This window comes from Pipra filicauda, unplaced genomic scaffold, assembly GCF_003945595.2.
Source record: "Pipra filicauda isolate LSUMZ 115617 unplaced genomic scaffold, ASM394559v2 scaffold111_size4109106_pilon, whole genome shotgun sequence".
NCBI lineage: Eukaryota > Metazoa > Chordata > Aves > Passeriformes > Pipridae > Pipra > Pipra filicauda.
This window is the reverse complement of record NW_024103563.1, coordinates 3,724,162-3,746,551: the sequence shown is the minus strand read 5'-3', so window position 1 is coordinate 3,746,551 and position 22,390 is coordinate 3,724,162. Positions and strand designations below refer to the sequence as shown.

General features: G+C 46.1%; 2 protein-coding genes across 24 annotated transcripts in view; both read right to left on the bottom strand.

Annotated features, from left to right (window-relative positions):
- The window catches only part of CCDC6 (coiled-coil domain containing 6), a 50,710-nt gene extending 47,244 nt beyond the window's left edge, over positions 1 to 3,466 (bottom strand). The window contains exon 1 of the mRNA XM_027745961.2: positions 3,108 to 3,466. Within this exon, the coding sequence (XP_027601762.1) occupies positions 3,108 to 3,416 (309 nt within the window). The 5' untranslated portion in view covers positions 3,417 to 3,466. The remainder of the gene's footprint in view (positions 1 to 3,107) is intronic.
- A 7,760-nt stretch (positions 3,467 to 11,226) lies between these two features.
- The window catches only part of ANK3 (ankyrin 3), a 205,785-nt gene continuing 194,621 nt past the window's right edge, over positions 11,227 to 22,390 (bottom strand). For 22 of the 23 annotated variants that reach the window (XM_039382698.1, XM_039382696.1, XM_039382709.1 and 19 more), the window contains 2 exons: positions 15,674 to 15,766; positions 11,227 to 12,636 (listed from right to left, as the gene is read on the bottom strand). In XM_039382698.1, the coding sequence (XP_039238632.1) occupies positions 15,698 to 15,766 (69 nt within the window). In that variant the 3' untranslated portion in view covers positions 11,227 to 12,636; positions 15,674 to 15,697. The remainder of the gene's footprint in view (positions 12,637 to 15,673; positions 15,767 to 22,390) is intronic. The other variant, XM_039382705.1, reaches the window with a different exon arrangement.

Here is a 22,390-nt window from a genome sequence, read left to right as displayed (position 1 = left end):
TGCAGCTATAACCAAAACTCACTACTTCACATCTGAAATACACAGCATCTCAGATCTTCAGGCATCTGTTTTTTTCCCAACCTAGGCACCAGCCGCTTCATTTCCTAAAAAAGACCTTGCAGAAATACACTATGAGATCATACAATGAAGATTGCTAAAGACACATAAATGAACTCCCTGCAAATGGCTCAACTGATCTTAGTAATTTCTTTTCAATATCTGACCCGAAACTTTGCATCTTCTGACGTAATGCTCTTACATTGCCAGAGAACACTTCAAATATCCCCAGCTTTCTCCTTGCTTTGCTCCCTCCCTCCCAGTTTGTTACCAATAATAGCAGGTAAGATAAAGTTATCACATATATTTACCCAATTTCAGTCTTGCACATGAACAGCAGCATAATTTCATTTGCATTTCAGGCTACTGGAAGAAGTACGGTTTGCGTGTCTTTTTGGATGTACACTTAGCCCAAGCTGGGTTTTACTAATTTCAGCATGAAAGCAGCACCTGTTTTTACGTGTTCTAGATGAGAGTTCATACCAAGTTAGTGAATATACAAGCCTGCCAAGCTAACACGTTTTCTCAGCCAGCTTTCCAAGTGCACCTACTTAACATAGGTCTCCTACGCTTAATTAACACTTATTTTCAACCCTATGGCACGGGTTAACTGCAGAACAGAACTAATAGGATCCTATGTGGCAAGCAATTTAGGCAATTCCTGAATTGTATGCATCCACGCTGACACCAACAATACTGCAAACCAAAGAGATGTCACATTGACACTTACACCAGCACGGACATAAGATGAAGGAGGAAGATCACCACCTTCTAACTGGCAAACCTTAACGGGAAAATATTCAAAATCATTACAGGCAGTGGTGGCAGCTACGGAAAGTAAAGAGTTTCCCTCGCTTTGCACAACGAAGCTCAAACAACAGGATCAGTGAAAGGCTTGCAGATGAAGAGCCGTATGGCTCGAGGAGTCACCTTCACCTACAGCACACAGGTTTAGTCATTCACCTGCTATTTTGGCTACCTGTCAGTTTTATTTGCGCTTCACAGCTCGTCCTCATCGCTTGATAAAAATCAAAGCTGATTTGTGTCATTGCAGTGCCCACAACAGGAAACGTACACAGCACCCGTCTGTCAGCACAGCAACGCTGCACAGAGCTGGAGCTGGCAGGTGGAGGAGCAAATTGATGAAGGTTTAGAATCACAGTGGAGAAAATCAGAAAATTTTCTACTCATTTACAGGCAAATGGCACTTACTTCAACATTCCAATAAAGTTCATCTCCAGTCACTTGCATACTAGAGCCACACAACAAAGCATTCTGACTGCAAATGTGTTTACATTACAGACTGTGTAAACCACAGCACAAGGTCTCGGTGGCCTGAAAAAAAGTTATGTTTTGCATTCATTATTTTGCCGCTTGCTGAATTAGAAGTGGTTTGCTCAGTTGTGCACACAGTTTAGCATACCAAAGCCAGAGTGTCAGCTAAAGATGTCGGTTTTCCAGACAGCCTACAGGTTGCTACAAAAGTCTAACACCTTTTCTCTCTTTATCCAAGATGCCAAAAATACAGACTGAGTTTCAGATTTAAGAAAAATACTTGCTTTTTGTAAATTAAAAGCTGATGAAAATAGAAGATGACAAGTCCTTAGGACAGTGCCTAAAGAACTTCAGTGCACACAAGCATTTTTTCCAAGTTGTTTACAAACAATACACCTACCAGGGGTTCAGAAAGATGCTGTGCCTTTCTAACAGGCAGAGAGAAAATGTCTGACTGACAAGATGCCTTAGCCCCTTTCAACATTAGAAGGCACTCCGCTACTACCTAATTAAGACACGTTCTTTTCTCGTAAAGTATTAACAAAGCACACATTTCCCCAACTACCACTATATTTGTCATCCTTGAATAAATTACTTATGTATTGTATTTCATGCACTCTTCCGGCCCACATCCTGCTAGACACTGAATGCTTACTTCTGGGAGCAGATGAGAGGTTTGCCTAGGCAAGCTCCATTTCTTTGCTAGGTATATCGACACTGGAAAAACCGATTATCAATCAAACAGGTACTGTGCTCCAAACAAAGTATCCCCTGTGAAAAATCAGATGAGACGAGAGTGAGCACACGCAGGTGGGATCCCTCTCTCTCAAGGCATCTCTACCTGCACTGGCAAGGATGCACAGGACAGTGTATACCAGTATAAAGGTTACCTTTAATTGGTCTTTAGCAAGTTACCTGCTTTGCATGAAGGCCATGACCCTTACAACACCTGAACAATCACTCCAACCATTGAATCGGCAAAAACCCCCCTCACTTGAACTCCTAACTCCCGACTCATACAGAAGAAAACAAGTCATTTTCGCAGTATTTTCACATGCACTGTACTGAGGACTGATGCCTAACAGCACCGCATAAAACGGTGTTAAACTCCAAGTTATCCTCTCAGTGCTCATAAACCAGGAGCTGAGCTCTTGCCGGGACAGAGTGCTGTGTGTGCTACTCGCGTTATTTTCAAGGGGCTTATTTTAAACGAGTTTTCAAACAACCTCTACCAATGCCACAGCTAACAAAACACTACAAACAAATCAAACACTTCCTCACGACCGAGACGAAGCTCACCGCTTCTGCACAGTGGCCTGAGAGGTGACGGCTGGGGAGAGATAATCCGTAATCTCCGCAGATTACTTAAAACTCCGAGGAAATCTCTACTTTCAGAAACTTCGGGGGAACACACAGCATCCCCCTTGCCCTGTCCGGCCCCTCCCCGAGCCGCGGCCGCTCGGAGCCTGGGCCGGGCCGGCGGGGCCGCGTCCCCGCGGGGAGCCGGGCGGCCACGCGGGTCCTCGGGGGGCACCGCCTCGGCTGCTCCCCGTCCTCCCAGCGGGGTGACCCCACCTGTGTGTGTGCGTGCATGTGTGTGCCCCTGGCCGGGTGAGGTGACAGCGAGGCCCGCCCGCGGTGCCTCGCCCCGCGGAGCCGGGGGGAGCGGCGGGGAGGCCGCGGCCGGGGCCGGGCCCGCCCTGCGCGGACACCCCGCGGCGGGGACACCCCCGCTCCCCGCCCGCCGGGCCCGGCGCGGCGCCGCCCGCACTCACGATGGTGACGCTGGCCTTGCGCAGGTCGCGGTTCTCCTCCTGCAGCGCTTTGCACTTGAGCTTGTAGGTCTCCAGCTCGATCTTCAGCACCTTGTTCTCCTGCTGCAGCGAGGCCAGGCGGTTCGTCAGCTCCTCCAGCCGGAACGGCGAGATCACGATCCCGCCCGCCTTGCCGCCCCCCGAGGAGCCGCCGCCGCCCGGCGCCCCGCAGCCGGGCCCCGCTCCCGGGCCGCCCCCGGACAGCGGCCCCGCGGGGCCGCCGCTGCCGCCGCCGCCGTCGGTGTCGCTCTCGCTGGCGCTGTCCGCCATCGCCCCGCGCGCGCCGCCGCCGCCGCCGCCCGAGCAGGGGGCGGTGCCCGCCCCGCGCCGGCGCCGAGATGGGCCGCGCGCCCGCCCCCCGCCCACAGCGCCGCCTGGCGGCCCGCGCCGGCACCGCCGGGGGCTCTGGCACACACCGGGCCCGGGGGCGGGATGTGCCCGAGGGACTGGGACTCGGCTACACACCGAACCCGGGAATGGGATGTGCCCGAGGGATCCCCTCGGCTACACACCGAACCCGGGAATGGGATGTGCCCGAGGGACTCGGCTACACACCGAACCCGGGAATGGGATGTGCCCGAGGAACTCGGCTACACACCGAACCCGGGAATGGGATGTGCCCGAGGGACTCGGCTACACACCGAACCCGGGAATGGGATGTGGCCGGGGGGGAGTCTGTCACACACCGAACCCGGGCGGCTCCATTATACACCGTCGGGATGCGCTCGGGAGTCTCTGTCGCACACCGCACCCGGGGCTCTGTCAGACCCCGAGGCACTCGCGGGGCACAGTCCGCCCTCAGTCCCTGCGGTTTCCACCTCAGTGTATCGCAGAACGAGCCGCGACCCGTGAGGGGAAGCTACGGGCTCGTAGCTCCCCGGCAGCGCTGCGGGGGAGCCCGAGGGTTCTGTACACACGACTGAAACAGCCCAAATGACTGGGGTTTTTTAAAGACTATGTCTACAAAAGCGGCGTGTGGGCGCGCACACTGCGCTGCCCGAGGACGTACCCCCGGCCCAGGCCCCTTCCCCGGGGCGGGTCACAGCCCCCCGGGTGGGCACAAGGGCCCGGGACTCCCAGTCCATCCAGCCCCGCTCCCCTCACCGCACACAGACCAAACGGCACGTTAATTCAGGCCTCCATACACCAGCAAAAACGCCGTAAATTAAGACACATCGGCACCCATCTCTCATTACTGATAATGTATTTCCTGATTAGTATGTGCATTAGTTTCTTTTCCTTTTTCCCACTATTTCTTTGCAGAGCAGCAGCGAGCTATAACGGGGAATACGTGCCACACATTCTGTGGCACAACACGGTCCGTATTGCTCCTGGATAAATTAGGCACCAAGACTGTATAATTGGTTTCTCAATTATTTATGAAGGGGTCTTTTAACAACAGTAATTTTTTCGATAATGGCAAGTAAGGATTTCATTATCTCTAACTGCACTACCTTTTTGTTTCATGCCACAGTAAATTTCAAATTTTACTCTTTTTAATGGCTGTACTATATGAAGGAATTCCATCTCAGTAAAGTAATTATTCTTTTCACCTGCCTGGGAATATAAGTGCAGGTCATTTTATTTTTGGTCTCTTAATCACAAGAAAAGCAGTAGAAAGGCTGTTCCTAGTTCTCAGTGGTGGGAACTGTTGTTTGTGATGCCTGTCCATATGTCTGACCCTGGCCCTCACGCTGCTGTGCAAACAGAGCTCAGAATGGAGGGGGGACAAGTGGAGGTTCCCATCCAGCACCAGCAAAGCCCCACAGCTCTGCCTCAGCCCCATCAGGAGATATCAGCTCAAGGCTTTTCAGGCTAGAAAAGGTCCTGCATCACCTACCCGGCCCTGTGGAAACTGAGCCACATTCCTGCATCCCATTACCTCCATACTGAGCCTGGTGATGCCATTAAAATGTAATAAAACCATCAGCACCAAGCAACCCTCGGCACCACCCTGGCAGCTGCTGCCCCCTGGCTGGATCTCTCATCTCTGGGCTTCATTCAGGGGGGATTCCTCCCAAAACATAAGAGCATTGGCACCAAGAGGTACTGCTGTAGATGCACAGGTCTCCACAGATCAGCTAGACGATGTCCATGAGGCCTCATGAGACCTTTTCAGTGCTGTCCTAAAATGCCCCTGCAGCAATCCCTGGTGACCCCTGGGTCTACAGGGTCAGACAAGCCCAACTACCCGGGGCAGCTGCCAGCTCCTCTGCCCTGCAGCAGTGCCCAGGCCGAGCCTCTCCACCAGCACAGGTTGTGGGATAAAAAGCCCGAGGGATTAAAATAGGATTCAACTGATAGCAAGTGCTGTTTTGGACAGGTTGTTACAATTCAACCAAATTGCTTTTAAATAGGTCTGCTGGTATCTGGGAAGCTGGCTGAACACCACTGGGTCATGAGGAAGTGTTTCACATACAGCCCTCACAGCAAGGGCGACAGCAGGAAAGCCAGTTTGCTCTGTTGTCTCGGTCTGCACGCACACGTGTTCCTTGAAGCAAACTCATTTCTAAACAAGCAGGTTTGTAACTTAATGTTCTTTCTCCATCCATCTGCCCAGCTTTGATTAGCCAGTTATTTCCATTGCTTTCAGCAGGACTGCTCACGTTTGAGCGTCTTGCTGAATCAAGGCCTAAATATTTTGAAAACCTGCATCAGCAGAACGCGCATCTGCTCCGGGCTAATCTTACCCAGCAAGCCCCACGGCGTGCTTAACCTTAAGCCACTCTTCAGACCTATCAATGTTAATCTTAAGTGCTTTGCTGATTTGGAGCACTATAATTTTACAGAGGATGTGTCCGCTGCTCCTTCAGACACCAAAATTAGCCTGAAAACAGAAGGGGAGGTGCAGGAAACATCCTCAATCCAGCAACCAGGCCGGATTGGCTCTGCCAAGGGCTACATCCCTGGGATCACACCAGGCTGGTGCTGCCTTCAGCAGAGCTTTTTCTAGAGTGGTGCAGAGAGTGGATATAGAGACAAGGGATCTTACGGCAAGAGGGGAGCTTTCCTCAGGCTGCCTCGCTGTCCCTCTCTGCTAGGCTGGCATCAGAGGTCCTGCTCCCAGCCAGTATGCTGACTTTCATAACAGTAAATTATAACTTGGCAGTCCTGTAGCTCTCTCTAGTTCAAAGCCATGCTGAAACATTATCTAATTAATTCGCACAATAGCCCTGGAAGGCAAGAAAGGGAGGCAGCAAGCTGAGGTACTTGCCCAATGACAAACACTGAGTCAGTGGAAGAGTGGGAGGAAAACTCAAGGCCCTGGATGTTTAGATCTGAGATGGCATCATTCTTGTCATAACAGCATTTCAGTCATTTAAAAAATAGCACCAGTATATTTAATTACAATTACAGCCAACTATTCCAAATTAATAGATTAAACAGGGAGAGAAAATTTTCTCCTAATTAGCACCCCCCACCCAAAAAAAAAATAAAAATCACATGTTTTTCACATCTGTAAGATGTTTACCAAAGCAATTAAAAAGGATAACTATGTGGTACAAGCACAATTAGCAAAACCCCCTTTTAAAGACAGGGTGCACAGCAGAGGCTGGCCCACAGACAGGGCAGCTCAGACACTGCTGTGGGGGATGGATGGACTAGATGACCTTTAAAGGTCCCTTCCAACCCAAGCCATTTTGTGATTCTGTGAAAAGCCACAACAACCATGCTGTCACCACCACAGCACCTGCAGGACGAGGTCCCCACCCTCCTTGCCTCAATATCTTTTTATTGTACAAAAAGCAAATGCAAAACTATAGGGGGGTAAGGCTTGGTTGAAATAAAGAATCTGAAAATGTCACCAGCATCGTTACAGTAGCAGAGCAGACAATCATATCAAGAAGAAGAAATAAAAAGGCAGAGATTTATTCATCCAAACTATCATTATAAGAGGTAATGGGCAATTAGAAACAGTGTTTCATAAACTGAAATCAGTAGTCAAAATATTGTATAAAGTAAATTTCTAGGTGTGAGGAGTTAGAAGAGATATGTTCAGAGATTTAATTCCTTAATACGATTCCGGAGGTCCATTAATCATCTGGAAGACCTTCTATAAGAATACAATTTTATTAAAATATTCAGTATTTATAGACTGAAAAGGCCAACTGAAGCTAATTAACCCCAGGAAAAAAAAAATCTGCACAGTACTCAGAGTACCTGACTGAAATGGGCAGGGGAAGAAAGGAAAGACAAAGTTGCATTAAAATGCAATTAATGACAAATACTGCTAGGAAAATAAACTGAAGCAGCATTAAAAAGAATGTGACCTGTATACAAGGGAATATTTAAAGGGGGAAATGGAGTGCATATATGGAGATTTTACCATTATGGAAGGGTTGTAGAAATCAAACCTTGATTTGAAAGATATTTGTATGAGCAGAAAAAAAACTCATATCATTAATATTGTGGATTGAGGCATCTATTGATGCAAGTTAAAACATGTTTTCTAACAAGCAATTCAGATAAAAATAATGTAATGCTGCTTTCTTTTTATGATCAACAATTATTTAATCAGGAATCTGTTTTAGAAAAGAAGTCTCTTTGTAGGATAGAGTACCTGACTAGGAAAATGTGCTGTGTGGTATCCAACCAGTAGCCAACCGTCTTCAGCTCTGGGGCTTTGCTTTCATATTCTTGTTTTCTCAGGAAATTTTTTTCAGAGTTCATGCTAGTTTGGTTCTGTTGGGCCATGCCATAACAATATCCAGCCTCCAGAAACCTTCCAAGGATGTTGGTAAACAGGGCATTGCTGTACTTTACTGTTTTATAGCCCAAATAGCTCTCAATAATTGAATATTAGCATGATGGGAAAAGTACCAGCAAAACTTTTATAATAAATCTTTGCCTCCCTCCAGGACTTAGAGTCAAATAAATAAAGCCATGCACAATTTGCATACTGTTTTTAGCATCAGCAGTTATGAAAAATGTGCCATGTACATAGATTTTTCTTGAGCAGCTCATTTTTCTGTCCCTCACTAACCTTTTCCTCTGCCAGTTATGGACAATTTTTTATGTCAAGCATTTTGTAGCAGGCTGGATCTAAAGGGTCCACATCTTTATCAGAAAACCACTGTGCTTTCGACCAAGTAAGAATATTTTCTTCCACGCTATGACCATGTTTTCCCTCCCTTGCTCATTCAGGGGTTTAGAGGGGAGCTGAGCCAGGAGCAGCTCCTCCTCCAGCCCCAGTTTGGTAGGATCTTCCCCAAAAACAGAGGTTCTGTTTGCATTCACCCCTTCCTCCTGTCCCTTGGCAATCCCTGCACATGATCCCAAGGCCAAGGATGCATTGGGTCAGCAGAAGCTTTTTCATACATCATGCAAGCAGTTGGGACAAAAACCAAGCCCCTTGCCAATACGCTGCTCAGCATCCCTGCACCAGCCTCAGCCAGGGCAACTCCCAGCCCTCTGGCTCGCTCCCTCTCCCTGGGAGAGAGCTGGCAGGGGCAGGAGGGCTGGCACAGCTTCCCGGGGGCTGGGGCAGCCACACATGTTGTCGTCCAGGCCAAGCTGCTGGTGCTGAGTTTGCATAAAAATTTGATAAAAATTGCCACTGATGGACTTCAATGAGTTTCATCAAATCTTACTGACTTGATCCTACCCAAAGAAACCTCAATTATAAACTCCTTCCCTACAGGGCATGGAGAGGTTTTGGGGAGTGTGGCATGCCAGGCTGCAGCAGCCCCTGGTAGAGCACTTCTTGATTTCCTGCACAGTGCGTGGTACAGACAAAGCCTGTGTTAAACAACCCCCCAGGAAATTAGCATTAATTAGCAGGGTGCTGCAATCCTGCAAGCGACTGCCGTTTATTCCACTAATGTCAGCTCTGCACTACGGGAGCTCTTAGAATTTTTGACATTAAAACTATTACTGGCCACAAATAAAATGTAATTGATATTCTCTCAGAAATGGGAAAAGTATGGTAGGATACTCCGCAGCATTATTAGGCGCTGCTAAATCAAATATCAAAGGATGAAAAGAAAGCCGTATTTAGCAATTGAGTTTATTTTAATAGATGCAATCAGAGCCCCATGACTTACAATTTTGCCTCTAAGGGGAATGTTCTCACTGGAGAAAACATGAAAAAAAAAAAAGTGCACATTTAGGTAGGGCCCTCACTCACTCCAGGGCTGTCTGTGCTGTTTGCTAGTTCTGGCGAGATTCCTGTTTTTCTTCTCAAATGACCATTTATGCTTCAACCTTGTTTTTCCCAAATATCCTGAGCTACTGATGGAATCAATACACTCAGTGCAAAACAAACCAACACTCAGAAAATCCTGTTTGTGCAGCATTTAATGTGAAATTTTAAACTCTGCAAATTTAGCTACAGAGTTCCGATTCTTTGTTGTCTCTTCATATCAAAGCTTCACGGGAAGCAAGCTGTGACACTGCCAGCCTGTGCAGCAGGAGCTGGGGTCTGGGACCTGCCAGTGCTGGGGGCTGCCCTGCTGGGCATCTACAGAGCTGGCCTCAGTGGCCCAAGAGGCATCTGCCATGGTCATGCAGCCTGTTCAGGCACCAAGTGCTCCCCATGACTGGGCCTTGCTGCAAAAACATCCTTGGGAGCCCCAGGGTGAGCCAGCAGCTCCTCACGTGTGCTGTCACAGTCAAGACCAACTCCCCGAGCTTGAAGCTGCCACATAAATCACTGCTAGCGGCAGGAGACCTGTCGAGACTCACCTCACACCTCTGTTACGTGCACAGGCAACCCCACTTTTCTGTCTCCATAAAGAGCAGTTCTGACTCCCAGAGCTGCCATTCCAGGTACCATCACAGCTTTTTTCTGCATGAGCACCAGGCACTAAAAGGGGACCAGGCAGAGGAGAAAGATGAGTCAAATGAAACGCTGCCTTTTGGATGCTGCTAGAGATGAAGCAAGGCTCTTCTACACTGCTGCTCCTGCCTTCCTGCTGATTGTCACCACAGCCTTTGCTTTCAGCTGTACAATCACTATATAATATTAAATACATACATCGGCTCAGCAGTTACTGAAAACATTCTTTTTCATTCAGCTGATCTGGATACTCGCGAGCAGGAGGGAGGCATCTGGATGGTGAGGTCTCCAGGAGGATGATGACTGCTGTTGGACTGTGAACTGCAATAAGGTGGGTTTGTTCTCCAATGGTGCAAAGTGGCATTTGTCCTCCAAACCGTGGTGTAAGGACCTGAACCATCAACATGGTACCAGCAGTATCCTGACCTAGGTAAAACATGCATTGCAACACAGACTGGGTGCTCAAACGCTGGAAACCACTTCATTTACTGTCACTGCTTCAAAAGCTGGTGGCTCTAATAACTCAGAAACACTGACAAACCAACCTGTTACATTCTCCTGAAGTCAAGTGCTCCTCACCACAGCCAGGAGAGCTTTGCTGACTGACCCCAAGTGAGGACCGGTTCCTGCGGGATCAGAAGATAACAAGCAGACTGAGGTGGATCTGTAGCATCGGTGCTTCCTCAGGTGCCAAGATGGGGTGAAATACCTCACCTCCATGTTGCCTTAAAAGCCAGGTAAAACTGATTCCTGAGTAATAAACTGTATTTACTTGAGAAGCAAGCAGTCCAGAGCAGTGAGTGTACTGATGCTGCCTACAGACCTTTGTTTTGGCCGCATTTTTTTATATAGTGGTCCATCACTGATAATACACAGGAAGTGTACAGGGGATGTACACTTTAATGACATCATGGGCAGTGGGTTGGTTATTGGTCTGACTGACACGCTCTGGGGAGAAAACTGCCTTTGGTAGTGGTTCTCAATGGGGCAAAAGAAATTCCAGGAGGTCCAGAGCTCACACGTGTTGGAGAAGAGGCTTGCACAGGCCCTTTCCCCACGTCTCTTCCGTCCTAGGGAGGTGGGTTCAGCACTTTGCTGGGCATGTGCTGCTGGCTGCTATGTTTTTCTCCCATTCCCCTGACCTGGGGACAGCCTGCCAAGCCTGGCACACTTGGAAGACAAGGAGGTGGAGCAGACAAAAGAAACAGAGAGGAAAAGAAGCTGAGAGCCAGGGGTGGTTAACAGCTGGCCCCATGAAGCCTCACGTCTGTAGGGTACAAGAACACTGCCAATTACACATTATCCAAGAGTTTTAACACAATTTATTTTATGCTTAAATAATCAACTAGATCATCCAGTGTTTGTTGTTTTCATACATATGTAATTAGAGCTATTATCAATGAATGCTGTTTCCATATGAATATAATCAACAAATTAAAGTATTTCACCAAAACCCAAATAAAAATGCCCTTTAAAACACAGCAGCCTTAACAACCTAATATTACACTGCTAGGATGATTACAGATGATTGGCTTACTGAAAGATTCTACATCTTATAGCCAGTACACAATACAGTAATAATTTTACAGCGTGCTGCCAGTCTATTAGCTAATAATTTCTCTTCAGTTCATTTAAAAATATCCCAAACTTGTGCTCCTTGGAGCACCAACCCACTTCTAAAGCTGCAAGCATTACCCCCGTTATAAAGCGAGAACAGATAGCACCCCCCTCCCCATAATACAACTACTGTATATGTTATGGGTCTTAGGTCATTTCATTGAAAAATTGGCAACAGCAACAAATATTAGATGAAGGGCTTTGTGTTTACAGATAAAATCTTATTTTTCATGTTGCGGTATAGTGTTTGCAAAACTGGAAAAGATTTAATCAAAATAAGGTGAAACACATGCATCAAAATATTAGTACTCTGAAGAAAAATTTTCACAGAACTACAGAATTCCTCATTTTGGGAATCATTTAAATTTGCAGCAGATTTTAAAGATTTTTTTAAAATCAAGCTAGCATTTTTGCATATACAAACATTATAATTGCTAATATACAAGAATCTGTGAAGATACACCCAGAATATCCCTGTAGGTGCAGCTATTTGAGACACCTAGCCTGCTCAATGCATCTGCAATATTCTGTTTGTGATCGAAAAGGCAGTGCCTTATCAACATTTATTCTATTTTGTTAGAATTTATACAGTGTTATTTATTTACAGCAAAACTATTGATGTTTAAAAAAGAAACAAATAGTGTTTTATACCCTGACAGTTTGGGTCCAAGAAAAATAAGGCGAGCTGTTGTGGATTTTAGTAATTTTAGTGTCTTTCCATGGTTTAACAATTTTGTCTTCGCACATCCTCTCTGGCCACAGGAATTTATTTCTTTTGAGATGACATCAAACTGCTTGAAAGAAGCTGTTAACAGCATGGCATCTTGTATATACACTGCATTGGTAACTGCGCACCCTCCAATCCTGTGAATGAACGTGAATTTCCATGCTCTGTAAATTGGCTCATGCTAAATTAATTTTTTTTTTGTTTGGGGTTTTTTTTTGTTTGTTTTTTTTTCTTTTTGCATAAAAACCATGCGGTTAATGTGGGGAAGCAGCAAACACACGCACACTTTTATAGGTGAATGTTTAATTCCTGTTGATTTTTCTTCCGTGACTGTCCCTCTAGAATACTGGCAGTAAAAGCACACAGTCCTATGGAAAGAAAAGAGAGCAGAAATCATTTCAGAATCTCTCGTTAGAATCAATTTCGTGCCTTTCCCTGACTAAACAGAAAAGCTGCAATTGGCATGATGGAATTCTGCAGCAGGATAAATCACACACTTTCCAGGTAGGTAATGACATTAGTTGAGCTCCCAGCATGAGGGGAAAATGCAGCTGCAGATGTCCACACTGCTCGTAAACTGATTTACAAGTACCTTTGTAACACGCTGCATTTCATCACCCCAGACACAGCACCAGCCCGTCAGATCCGATGACGACAAGGAATAGGTACTTTTATTGTGGAAGAAACGGCATCGTCTCCAGAACAAGAGAGCTGCTGCTTCCACAGCACGTTTTTCTTCATTGTGTGCAAGCACCCCCAACAGTGATGGAGAACCCGCTCTCCTTGCACATCCACCTCTGCCAGTTTCTCGGGAACATGACTGGCAGAGCCAGGAATGCTGAGTCCAGCCTTCAGGAGGCATGGTGAAGGACAAAGCGAGGAAGAGGGGCAGCCCCATTCATCTCCCGCCTGGCTCCGAGGAGATGGGGTCCAGCTCCTGCTCTCGCCCATCCAGAGCCATGCACGTGAGGAAAGTGAGTTTGTTACATCTGTTGTACAACAGCAATGTCTTGCAGCATGGAGGGCAGGAAGCAGAAACACAAACACACCAGGAGCTGGGAGACCTGCGGCTCCCCAGCACCTGGGCACAGGGCAGCCTGCTCGGGAGCGCGGCTTGCGCAGTGCCTGCAGGATCCAGGCTGGCACGGACACGCCGCTTTACTAATCAGGTCACAGGTCCACACGCATTCCCCAGGAGTGCTACGCTCTCCTTCTATGCTAAAGCAATCTGTCCTTGTCCACATCTACAGTTGTCATAAATCTGTCCTGCTGCTAAAAGCTCCCATCGCAGCAGTCATGCCAGCTCACACAGTGCTGTCCTGAGGAATTGCACGCAAGACTTCTTGGCTTCTCCTTTTAGCCTATGTTTCACAATGGGTTTATTTGCAATGGTGATAAAGACATTTTCACAGCAAAATCTAGCTAACGTTGTCTTTTTTTTTCAAACGCTCAAAGGAAAAGAACCACCTCTGCCTCCCCAACAGGATTTTTTTTGCCTTTTGTGATTACAAAACAAACTGGTTTTCTATTAGAATCCCCTGCCTGTGCAAATACTTCCACTTCTGCATCCAAATAAAATGTTTTCAATGGATTCTTGACTGGGCTCACAATTACTTAACGCATATTTGGTCATGGTTATCATATCAAAGTTTGGAGTACAGAGATTCATCTTACAGGACAAAGTTCCCCCCTGAGCAAAGGTTCATTATCTAAGGCAGACTCTCTGGTAGGGGCTCTAGCACGGAAGAGTTGCCTACTGGAAATCACAGGAGAAACGCATCAGCGGTTACGGGAGCAAATCTGGTTCTGAGGAACTCGGTCTGGCTTCCTGAAGGTCAGACTCTGTTTCATACATTAGGCAAGGACTGCCTTATTTATGTCATTTCAAAATGAAATGCTTCTCCCTTATCCTCAGTGTGTGCTGCACTAAGCTTGTATGCTGGCAGGCTCTTTAGCTATACTGCTTACGGGGTTCAATGCCCCACCTTGCCTTCAGTGCTTTTGAGTTTACACATTTCTGCTGGTCTGCCCCTGCAGATTGGAACAACATGGAAGCCAACGTCGGACACAATTTCATACAAGCAATGCCGTCCCTTTGTCTTGCTCTCCTTCTGTATCCCTAAACTCCATGAACGAGAAAGATGTTTCAAAAGAATCACCTCCCTTTTCAAAACATTAAATATTTTATGAGTATTTTGAGCAGCAAGGCAGGTGAAGCTGTATTACTCTATTAGCACACATGGGAGGGCTCTCAATAAAAGCAGGAATTCAGCAGTTGTGCTAAGTGGATGCAGTAGGTGCTTACTAGATGCTGAAAGCATGCCAGTCACCTCACAAAGCTTGCTCCTTGGGGCTTGATCCCATAAATCCCTCAGCTAGATCCCACACACTGAGAGCTGCTCATCTCAAATGGCACTATTCACACACACAGGTGGCTTTAGGGGCTACCTTACATTGCAGCAGTCAGAAGGGACTTAGGAGAGACTCTGCTTCTGTCCTTTTCCTCCACATCACTATCTGGTATGTTTTCCAGGTCCTGTTTATCCTGTTCTTAAATCCTACAGTCAATCCTATACCAGATGTAAAAGAAAAGGATAACACATAGACTTGCACTTCATAAACTCTTCCTCTGCCCAGTTCCTGAAACCCAACAAAGCTAAGAGAAGTGCTGAGTAGAAAAAAAAGACATGAACATGGTAAACCTGGAGCCATGACTGACTGACCAGCACTGACAGACACAGACAGGCTCCTCCTGTATTTACAGGCATGTTTCTGTGTGACTGTAGCTTTGTCATCGAGACAAGGCAGCCTCTGGCTTCAGGGTGCTCTGTCACCTCTGGCAAGGGTGTCTTAGCCTGTGCATTTAGTTCCAGCCCTTATACCATCAGCTGCTGGTTTGCTACAATCATTAAGGCTGGATCAATAAAATTCACAAGAAACAGTTGGTAGGGATTATTTGTTGGCAAATATTGAGACACTTCACTTACAAGGACTTTGACTTGCATAACTGCCCTCAGATCACACGCCTGACAGTGGAAGAAGCCTTTCACTCCCAGCAGATTTACTTGTGTGCAGCTCCTTTACTATTTGTGTTCGAGTTAATTTTTAGGGGTAGAAAATGGTGTAGAAAGGATTACAAACACTAGACATTGTAAAACTCTCAGAAATCTTGCACATGCCTCAATATCGCTTTATGCTCCAAGAAGTAAAGCTCAGTTTCTACATGTGAACACAAGGTCATTTTCTGCTTACAAGATCGAGGGCAAGCTATTGAGCTTTGCAGCTGGAAAGCAATGTCAGGGTAGCAGAGTCAAGCCATTGTGCAGCCCAGGTGCTACTCCCTGTGCTGCACAGCACCGTGCTGACAAAAGCCTTCAGCAATGGAAGAAAATGGATCACACTGACCGTTCCATGGTCGGCTTTCAGCTTTCATGAGTAACTTTTCTTCTCCACGTGTCTGACTTCTTTCTTTGTCTTAACCTTATAAGCTTCCCCCTGCTTTGAAGGAAAAGTATAAACATTAGCATAGTCTGCAGAGAGTACTCGTAACTATAAATCTGCTTCCAAAACAGGCTTCACATTTTGCTGTAACAGGATAAGTAAAAAGCAGTTAAATCACATTAACACTTCATTTCAAAGACACACACAATCTATTTATCCACTCTGCTGAGCTGCAAAAGCACAGGTCTGAAATATCATCTTCAAGCAGGAAACATAGGTCTACAATTTCAGCATGACCCCTGCGCTGGAGTGCCTGGCTGGCAGTCCTCGGCAGAGCCCCTGCCACCACCTACAGTGGGATCCAGTGCCACTGTCAAGGAAAAATCTCCTTTCCCAATTGGCCTCCCAGCTCAGCTGGATTGGTGAACATTTCTGATAGCATAGGCTGTGGCTGATGTTATGATGTTTCACAACATCTGTGCTTTAAAGTAAGCAGGTTAGTAATGGAATAAAAGGAGGAGGAAGAAAGCCAGCAAAAACCGCCACTGAAGCAGCACAGAAGTAAAACCAGTAACAGTGACAAGCAGTGCAGGTTTCAGTGTCTTTAAAACATCAAACCCCAAAATAAAGTTCATCTTTGCTCATTAAAAGTAGCTCAATAATCATCTAAAAATAAATACTCCAGTAATCACAAGCCTCACTCACATCAGAGAAAGGCATCTGCTTACGTGTGGCTATCGGCAGAATTTACCCCTCAGGTGATCTGCATTGATGTATTTGTTACTATTTGTAGTTTCCAACTAATCTAATCTGGTGCAGCAAATTGAAAATGTTTCCCCCTTGCTGGGCAGGAATTTTTTTTCCCCTGATAAACGACTATGAAAGTGGGAATGGAAATATGTTTGTTTCAATTCTTTTATTTCTGTGACGTGTGTGTCCCCTGCTTTTTTTTTTCTTTCTTTTTTACTACCAGTACATAAAGAGTGTTTGTTATCTTCCTTTCTGAATCTGTTTTCACTCAGACAAGAATTTCATTAACCTCAAGGACAGTTTTACTGAAGCAAAGACCTCCCAGGGCCATGTGCTGGGGAAGAAGGCACGAGCTCCTCTGAAGCCGTTTGTTTCCAGAGGTGATGCCCATTCCCCCGAGGCTCCTTGAGACAGAGGACAGCTGAGGCACAGCCTGCCCACTCCTGCCCATAGCCTTAGAGCCCTCTGCAAGAAGAGCTGGGGTGCGCTGGCGCACAGCAGCCCTGTCCTTCCCACTGTCCCTTCTTTTTCAGGGTGGTGAAGCTGGGCATAATCCAGCCCTGCAGAAAGGCTTCCAGTTTTAATCACCAGGGACAAAATCCTGTATTGGTGCTTGCTTGTAGAGGATACCATTGCTTGGGTATGTGCTTGTTCCCCTGAATCCTGCAAACCCTCAGTCACTAGCACAAGGGTGTTACACAGGTGAGTGAGAGGCCAGTGGGGATCAGACTGCAGCTCATTCCTTTGGGCTGGTGGAAAAGCAACACAACACACCTACAGGTATAAGGCACAAATTCTGCAAGGGCTTAACCAAACACACAGACATGGCTCATCTTAATGGCACAAAACAGGCCCAAAACCTATGGCCTAAGCCTGCTGCCTGTTTTACAGAGACAGACCTTAATGCTCTGTGCCAACAGAATTTATCTGGGCCCCCTGGATGCTGCCCCTGCCCACACACAGCACAGAGAGACACCCCTGCCCCGTCACCCAAACACACAACTTGCCAATAACCGCAAGCACCGCACTTTGCCAAGGCTTCTTGTTAAATGCAAACCTCCAGCCCTTTAGCAGCACTTTCTAGCAGTCAACACAACCCTCTGTGTCTACTGTTATTTCCTGGTTGTCCCCATTCCATTACCATTTCACCAACTTTTCTCTCATGGGGGATAACAAAGCGTCTTACTACCTTCCGGGTGATCTGTGGAAAGCAATACATGAAAAATACCGATTTTTTTTTTTTCCTAGATTCTAAAGGGAGAAAGTATGTTAAAAAGAAGTTACTTGAATGCAAAGACTCAGAGCAGTGATGTATTTCATGATTACTTTTCTCGTGATGACGTTGCCTTCTTCGTCGGTAAACTGTTCCTCTGTTACAGATTCACCGGGAATGTTTTTTGCCTCCTCACCCTAAAGAACGTGTTATAAGATTAGCAATAGAGCCTATATTCTGTCAAACCCACACATATTTCCACACCAATCCAAGCAACAAGCACATGCTAGCTTCAACTTTATATAACGGTTTGCTTTATGTCACACAAATTGTATGAAAGCCTCGTTCGTTTAGCATGCCGATACCTGTGAGTTTATTCTACAGAATGTGTCCCTAAAGCCAGTAGTGAGCTTCTAGCACATTGCTCTTATTAACTAGTGCATGGCATGAAGCTGTCTGTGCAACAAAATCTTGTGGTCAGTCTGAGACCTGTGAGATGGAGGCACAAATTCATAATGACATAATCTCTAATCAGAAATCCATTAGCTTTTCACAGCTTCTCAGTGCCCGGCACACACAGTAACATGGTCTAAAATGGGGGAAATTTGGGATTTAAAAAGACAGCTCTGCCTGTAGCTTGCTAAACATGAAGTCTGAAACACACACACAGAAGACAAGACTTCTCAGCATTTACAAAATGGAGAAAGGTATCTCACGTGACACTTTGCCCGCCATGGTAACACCTGCCTGGACCTATAGCCCAGTCCATGACTTACTGAGGTCGGCAGCACTCCAGCCATCGCTTCTTATAGTGTCAGCAATTTATAGGACCAGTGTAAATAAATGTAAAAGCAGCTTCCTAACTGCTATGCTAATGACTCAAGTCCACCACAAGAATTATAGCTCAAATCATAAATAAATGACATTACTTTAGAGTCTAAGGCTAGCTGGCAGTTGTGAACTTAAGTTCCAGAAGAACTTTGCTAACATTACCTCATAAAGTCATGTTTCCAAACCTGGGTGCTGAAGCAAGCACTGCTTTTGATGCTTCAAAAATATCCATTGACTGTGCTTGTATCTTTCATATAAATAAAGCAAACATAATGATAATGTAGCTGGCCTACATATGAAAAATTTCCACTTGCAAATGAATAGCCGTTTAAACAAAAAACAAACAAAATCCTTAAAACTTTTCTTCTCCCCTCAACCCACTATGGAAAAAATTACAACTAGAGGAAAGAAGAAGAAAGAAACATTGTATAAAACACATTATATAAATATTAAAAAAACAATATTTAAAATTAGAATATTATAGCTCAGCATCAATCTGTCCTAACGCTTCCAACCTACTAAACAGAACAGGGCAAATATAATTCCTATTTACTGTGGTCTATACACTACATAGTTGTCTACATAAGCTCCTGACACTGCTCTATAACAAACAAACACAGTGATGCCATGTTTATTTTTTTAAAACCGTTTTCCCTACAAACACGGCTTTTTCAATATGTACATTGTAACACTAGGATTGTATGCTATTTCTAAGCTCTAAGCAAAATAAGCCATTCCTTTTGATTACGAGCCATTTGTGGTCTTTTCTACAGCCAAGCTTTTCCAATTCCCTCGCTTTGGGGGGAAGGCAGCAGGCGGGAGCCAGAGGGGAGTATTCCAGAGCTGAGCCCCTGGCCAGCATTTGTCATTCTTCACAAGTGCAGACTTTCTGCTTTCTTCACATTGAAAGCTGCATTGAGGTCATCACTTGATAATTAAGCAATGAAAGAATTCCAGACATTTTTCACATCTTTTTCCCCAGGCTTTTCACAGGCTATAAACTGTAAAACTTGTTGAATGCAGGTGCTTCAGGAAGCATCACGCCGAGAAGGGCAGGCACCACAGCCAGGTGGACTCCCTATGGAGTCATAGGGACATAAGGATGAGGTCCTGCACCTGGGGCTGAAGGGACATAGCTGAGGTCCCCAGGCTTGGGAATGGTGGCATCCTTACAAAAGCAAGGCAGAACAAACGGCTACTGAAGCCTTCAGAAGGAGCCTGGACAACTCGTTCCCCAGAAGGACTGGGGTGAGGGGTCACAGGAAGGAGAAATTACACACCTTGCCTCAGCCCCGCGGCCAGGCAATGGCAGGAGGAGGGAAGTGAGGGGCGGCCCCCGCGGTGAGCAGGGCCCGGCACCGCAGCCGCTGCTTCCTTTCTCACAAGAGAAACAGCAGAAACCAGGACAGGACCGGGACTGCTGCTGAGGCTTGGGTAAAGATTTTGGGAACTGAAACCTGTGGGGCTTCCTATTCACAAAGACATGGGAGGGGGAAATACTGATTTCCGGAGACTTAATACTTTGATCAGATGCATAGCAGATGGGGAACTATCTGCACAGTTTCTTTCCTGGCCTCCCACACATGGGTTCAGAGACTCCCCAGTGTGATCCCACACAGTGCCCTAAGGAGCAGAAGAGAACCCTGGCCCAGACATCCCATGGAACACAGAGGTATGGAAAGGTTCCCTCTCATGAACAGGATCTCCAAAGCCACTACAATAAAACCCATGAAAATCAGAAATAAAACAACATGGCCAGCAGCAAGGTCACCAGACTACTTAACACACCAATATCACTTGTGTGTACTGGTTCTTTTGACTCCTAATTGCAGCTAGGAGTAAGGTTATCCCTTAAAACAGAGAGAATTTCTGCATTCAGCTTTAAAATGAGAAGTGTATCGATGCACTGAAAAATGTCTCGAAACAAAATGCAGTTTTAAAGGTGTGGTGAATCTTGTTTTTTAATTAGCTACATGCTCCTTTAAGCACAGTTTAATGATAAATGCTGTAAATACTCAGCAGTCAGCACGCATGAAATCCAGCTTTCACAATTCTCTTGCTGGTGGGTAGTTAAACAAATAGCAGGAGGGCTCACAACTGGCAGGAGGTAGATCTGATTTACTGACGTTTCTAATCCTATGCAGTTATAAAGACGGGTTTGCTAGGAAAAAAAACCCTTACCCACCGGCAGTTTTACTCGTAAGATCTCAAACCAGCTTTGGGTTAGAATGACACATTAGATGACCTTGTCAACAAAAGCTGTTTTTAAACACAAAGCTGGTGCATCTGCGTCACAGCTAAAGAATAAAATTCTTTCTGCTCCATCATACTTATGTGGGCTTCATTTTACCCTTCACCAGTCAAAAGCACTGTCACAGTACCAAAAGCTTTAGAAAGGCAGGGAGAAAACTTAATACCGCGATTACTGGAAGCCCAGTTATATCCCTGGGACTAAAGCATACAAAGGCTGCAGTCTGCAAGCCTCAGCCCCAGAACATGCCAGGAAGCTTTGCAAAGCAGAGTGCTTTAATGTCACCCTGCTCACTGGAGTGTAGTCCTGCCAAAACCAGCTGGTATCCTCTCTTTGCTGCTCTCCAGGGCAGGAGAAGCAAAGAGCAGTTTCCTCAAAGTCCACTCCACTGATCAGCTCCACTGATTTTCTTAACATTTATTTGCAGATTATGGGTGTTACCAGGGACCTCCAGATAAATGGAGTTATACAGTCCATACTGCAGTGTTGTGCCAAAGTTCACTGCAGATTTGTCAGAGCTCTGGTTTTCTTTCATGTTTGTTTTGTTACTAGAGGGATAATAGTCCCTTTTATTCCTGCTATACATATAGTGTTGTTGCAACAGTGGAGAAAAAAGGTGCGGCTGGATGTGTCTTACCCCGACGGATAAAAAGGAATTTAAAAGCAGGCAGAAATAAGCAAGATGGAAATATCCTAAATATTTAATTTTGCCAAAGACCAGAGGCAATGCCGTAATGGGAACAGGAGCTGTACAGAGCACTCAGACCTCTTCCCCTACTGGCCTAAGCCACCATCAGGACATAATCCCCTCAGTCTCGAGATCACATTCTTGTAATGCATAAACAGCAGCTGCGCCTCAGTCTCCTTGGGGTCTCAAGCCTCTGTGGCAGTGGCAGGAGAAACAAACATCTTTCATTAAGGTCATTTTCATTAGTGAGTTCTGCCTACTCAGGGAGACCTTGTTAATCAGATGCCACGACTCTCCGCCTGCGCCCGTGCTGAGTCTGTACTTGCTTGTTTGCAGACGTATTGCTAAAGCCATAGGAGGGGGAGGAAAGGAAAAAAAGCCCAACAAACCAACTTGCAAGCCAGGGAGACCTGAAAGGAAATGGTGCCGCAAATGGGACAGAGTACAGCCCGCTACTGGGAGCTGCCTCAGAGGTTTGTTGCTCATTGCATGAAGGACAACAGGATGAACAGACCTCATAACAGCACTTGTAGTAAGTGGTTTAATTTACCCCTGTGTTATTTTACCGAGGCTGGCAGCTCCAACTCTCCTGGGGCAAGACAAAGTGAGGGAAGCTACAGAGCAGAGCAAATCTGCTGCTCTCCTAGACAGACAGGGACTGCAGTGGAGAGGCTGTGCCCAGCTGAACACAAAAAAAGAAACGCTTCTCATTTGCCTTACATAGACCTCTTAATTCTTCTCACCTACAGGATGGCCACATTTTCACTTTCCATAAATAAGTTTCCTCTGAATAGTAAGACCATGGAAGCTGCTGGTTGCAGTTTTGACTGACTGCTGCTCAGGCTCCCACGCCACTTGTCCAGTGCAGGCTGAAACAAACCCTCCATGATCAGTAATGGGGCGTTTCATGGCAAAACACATGGAAAAGGACAAATCTTAAATAAAAAT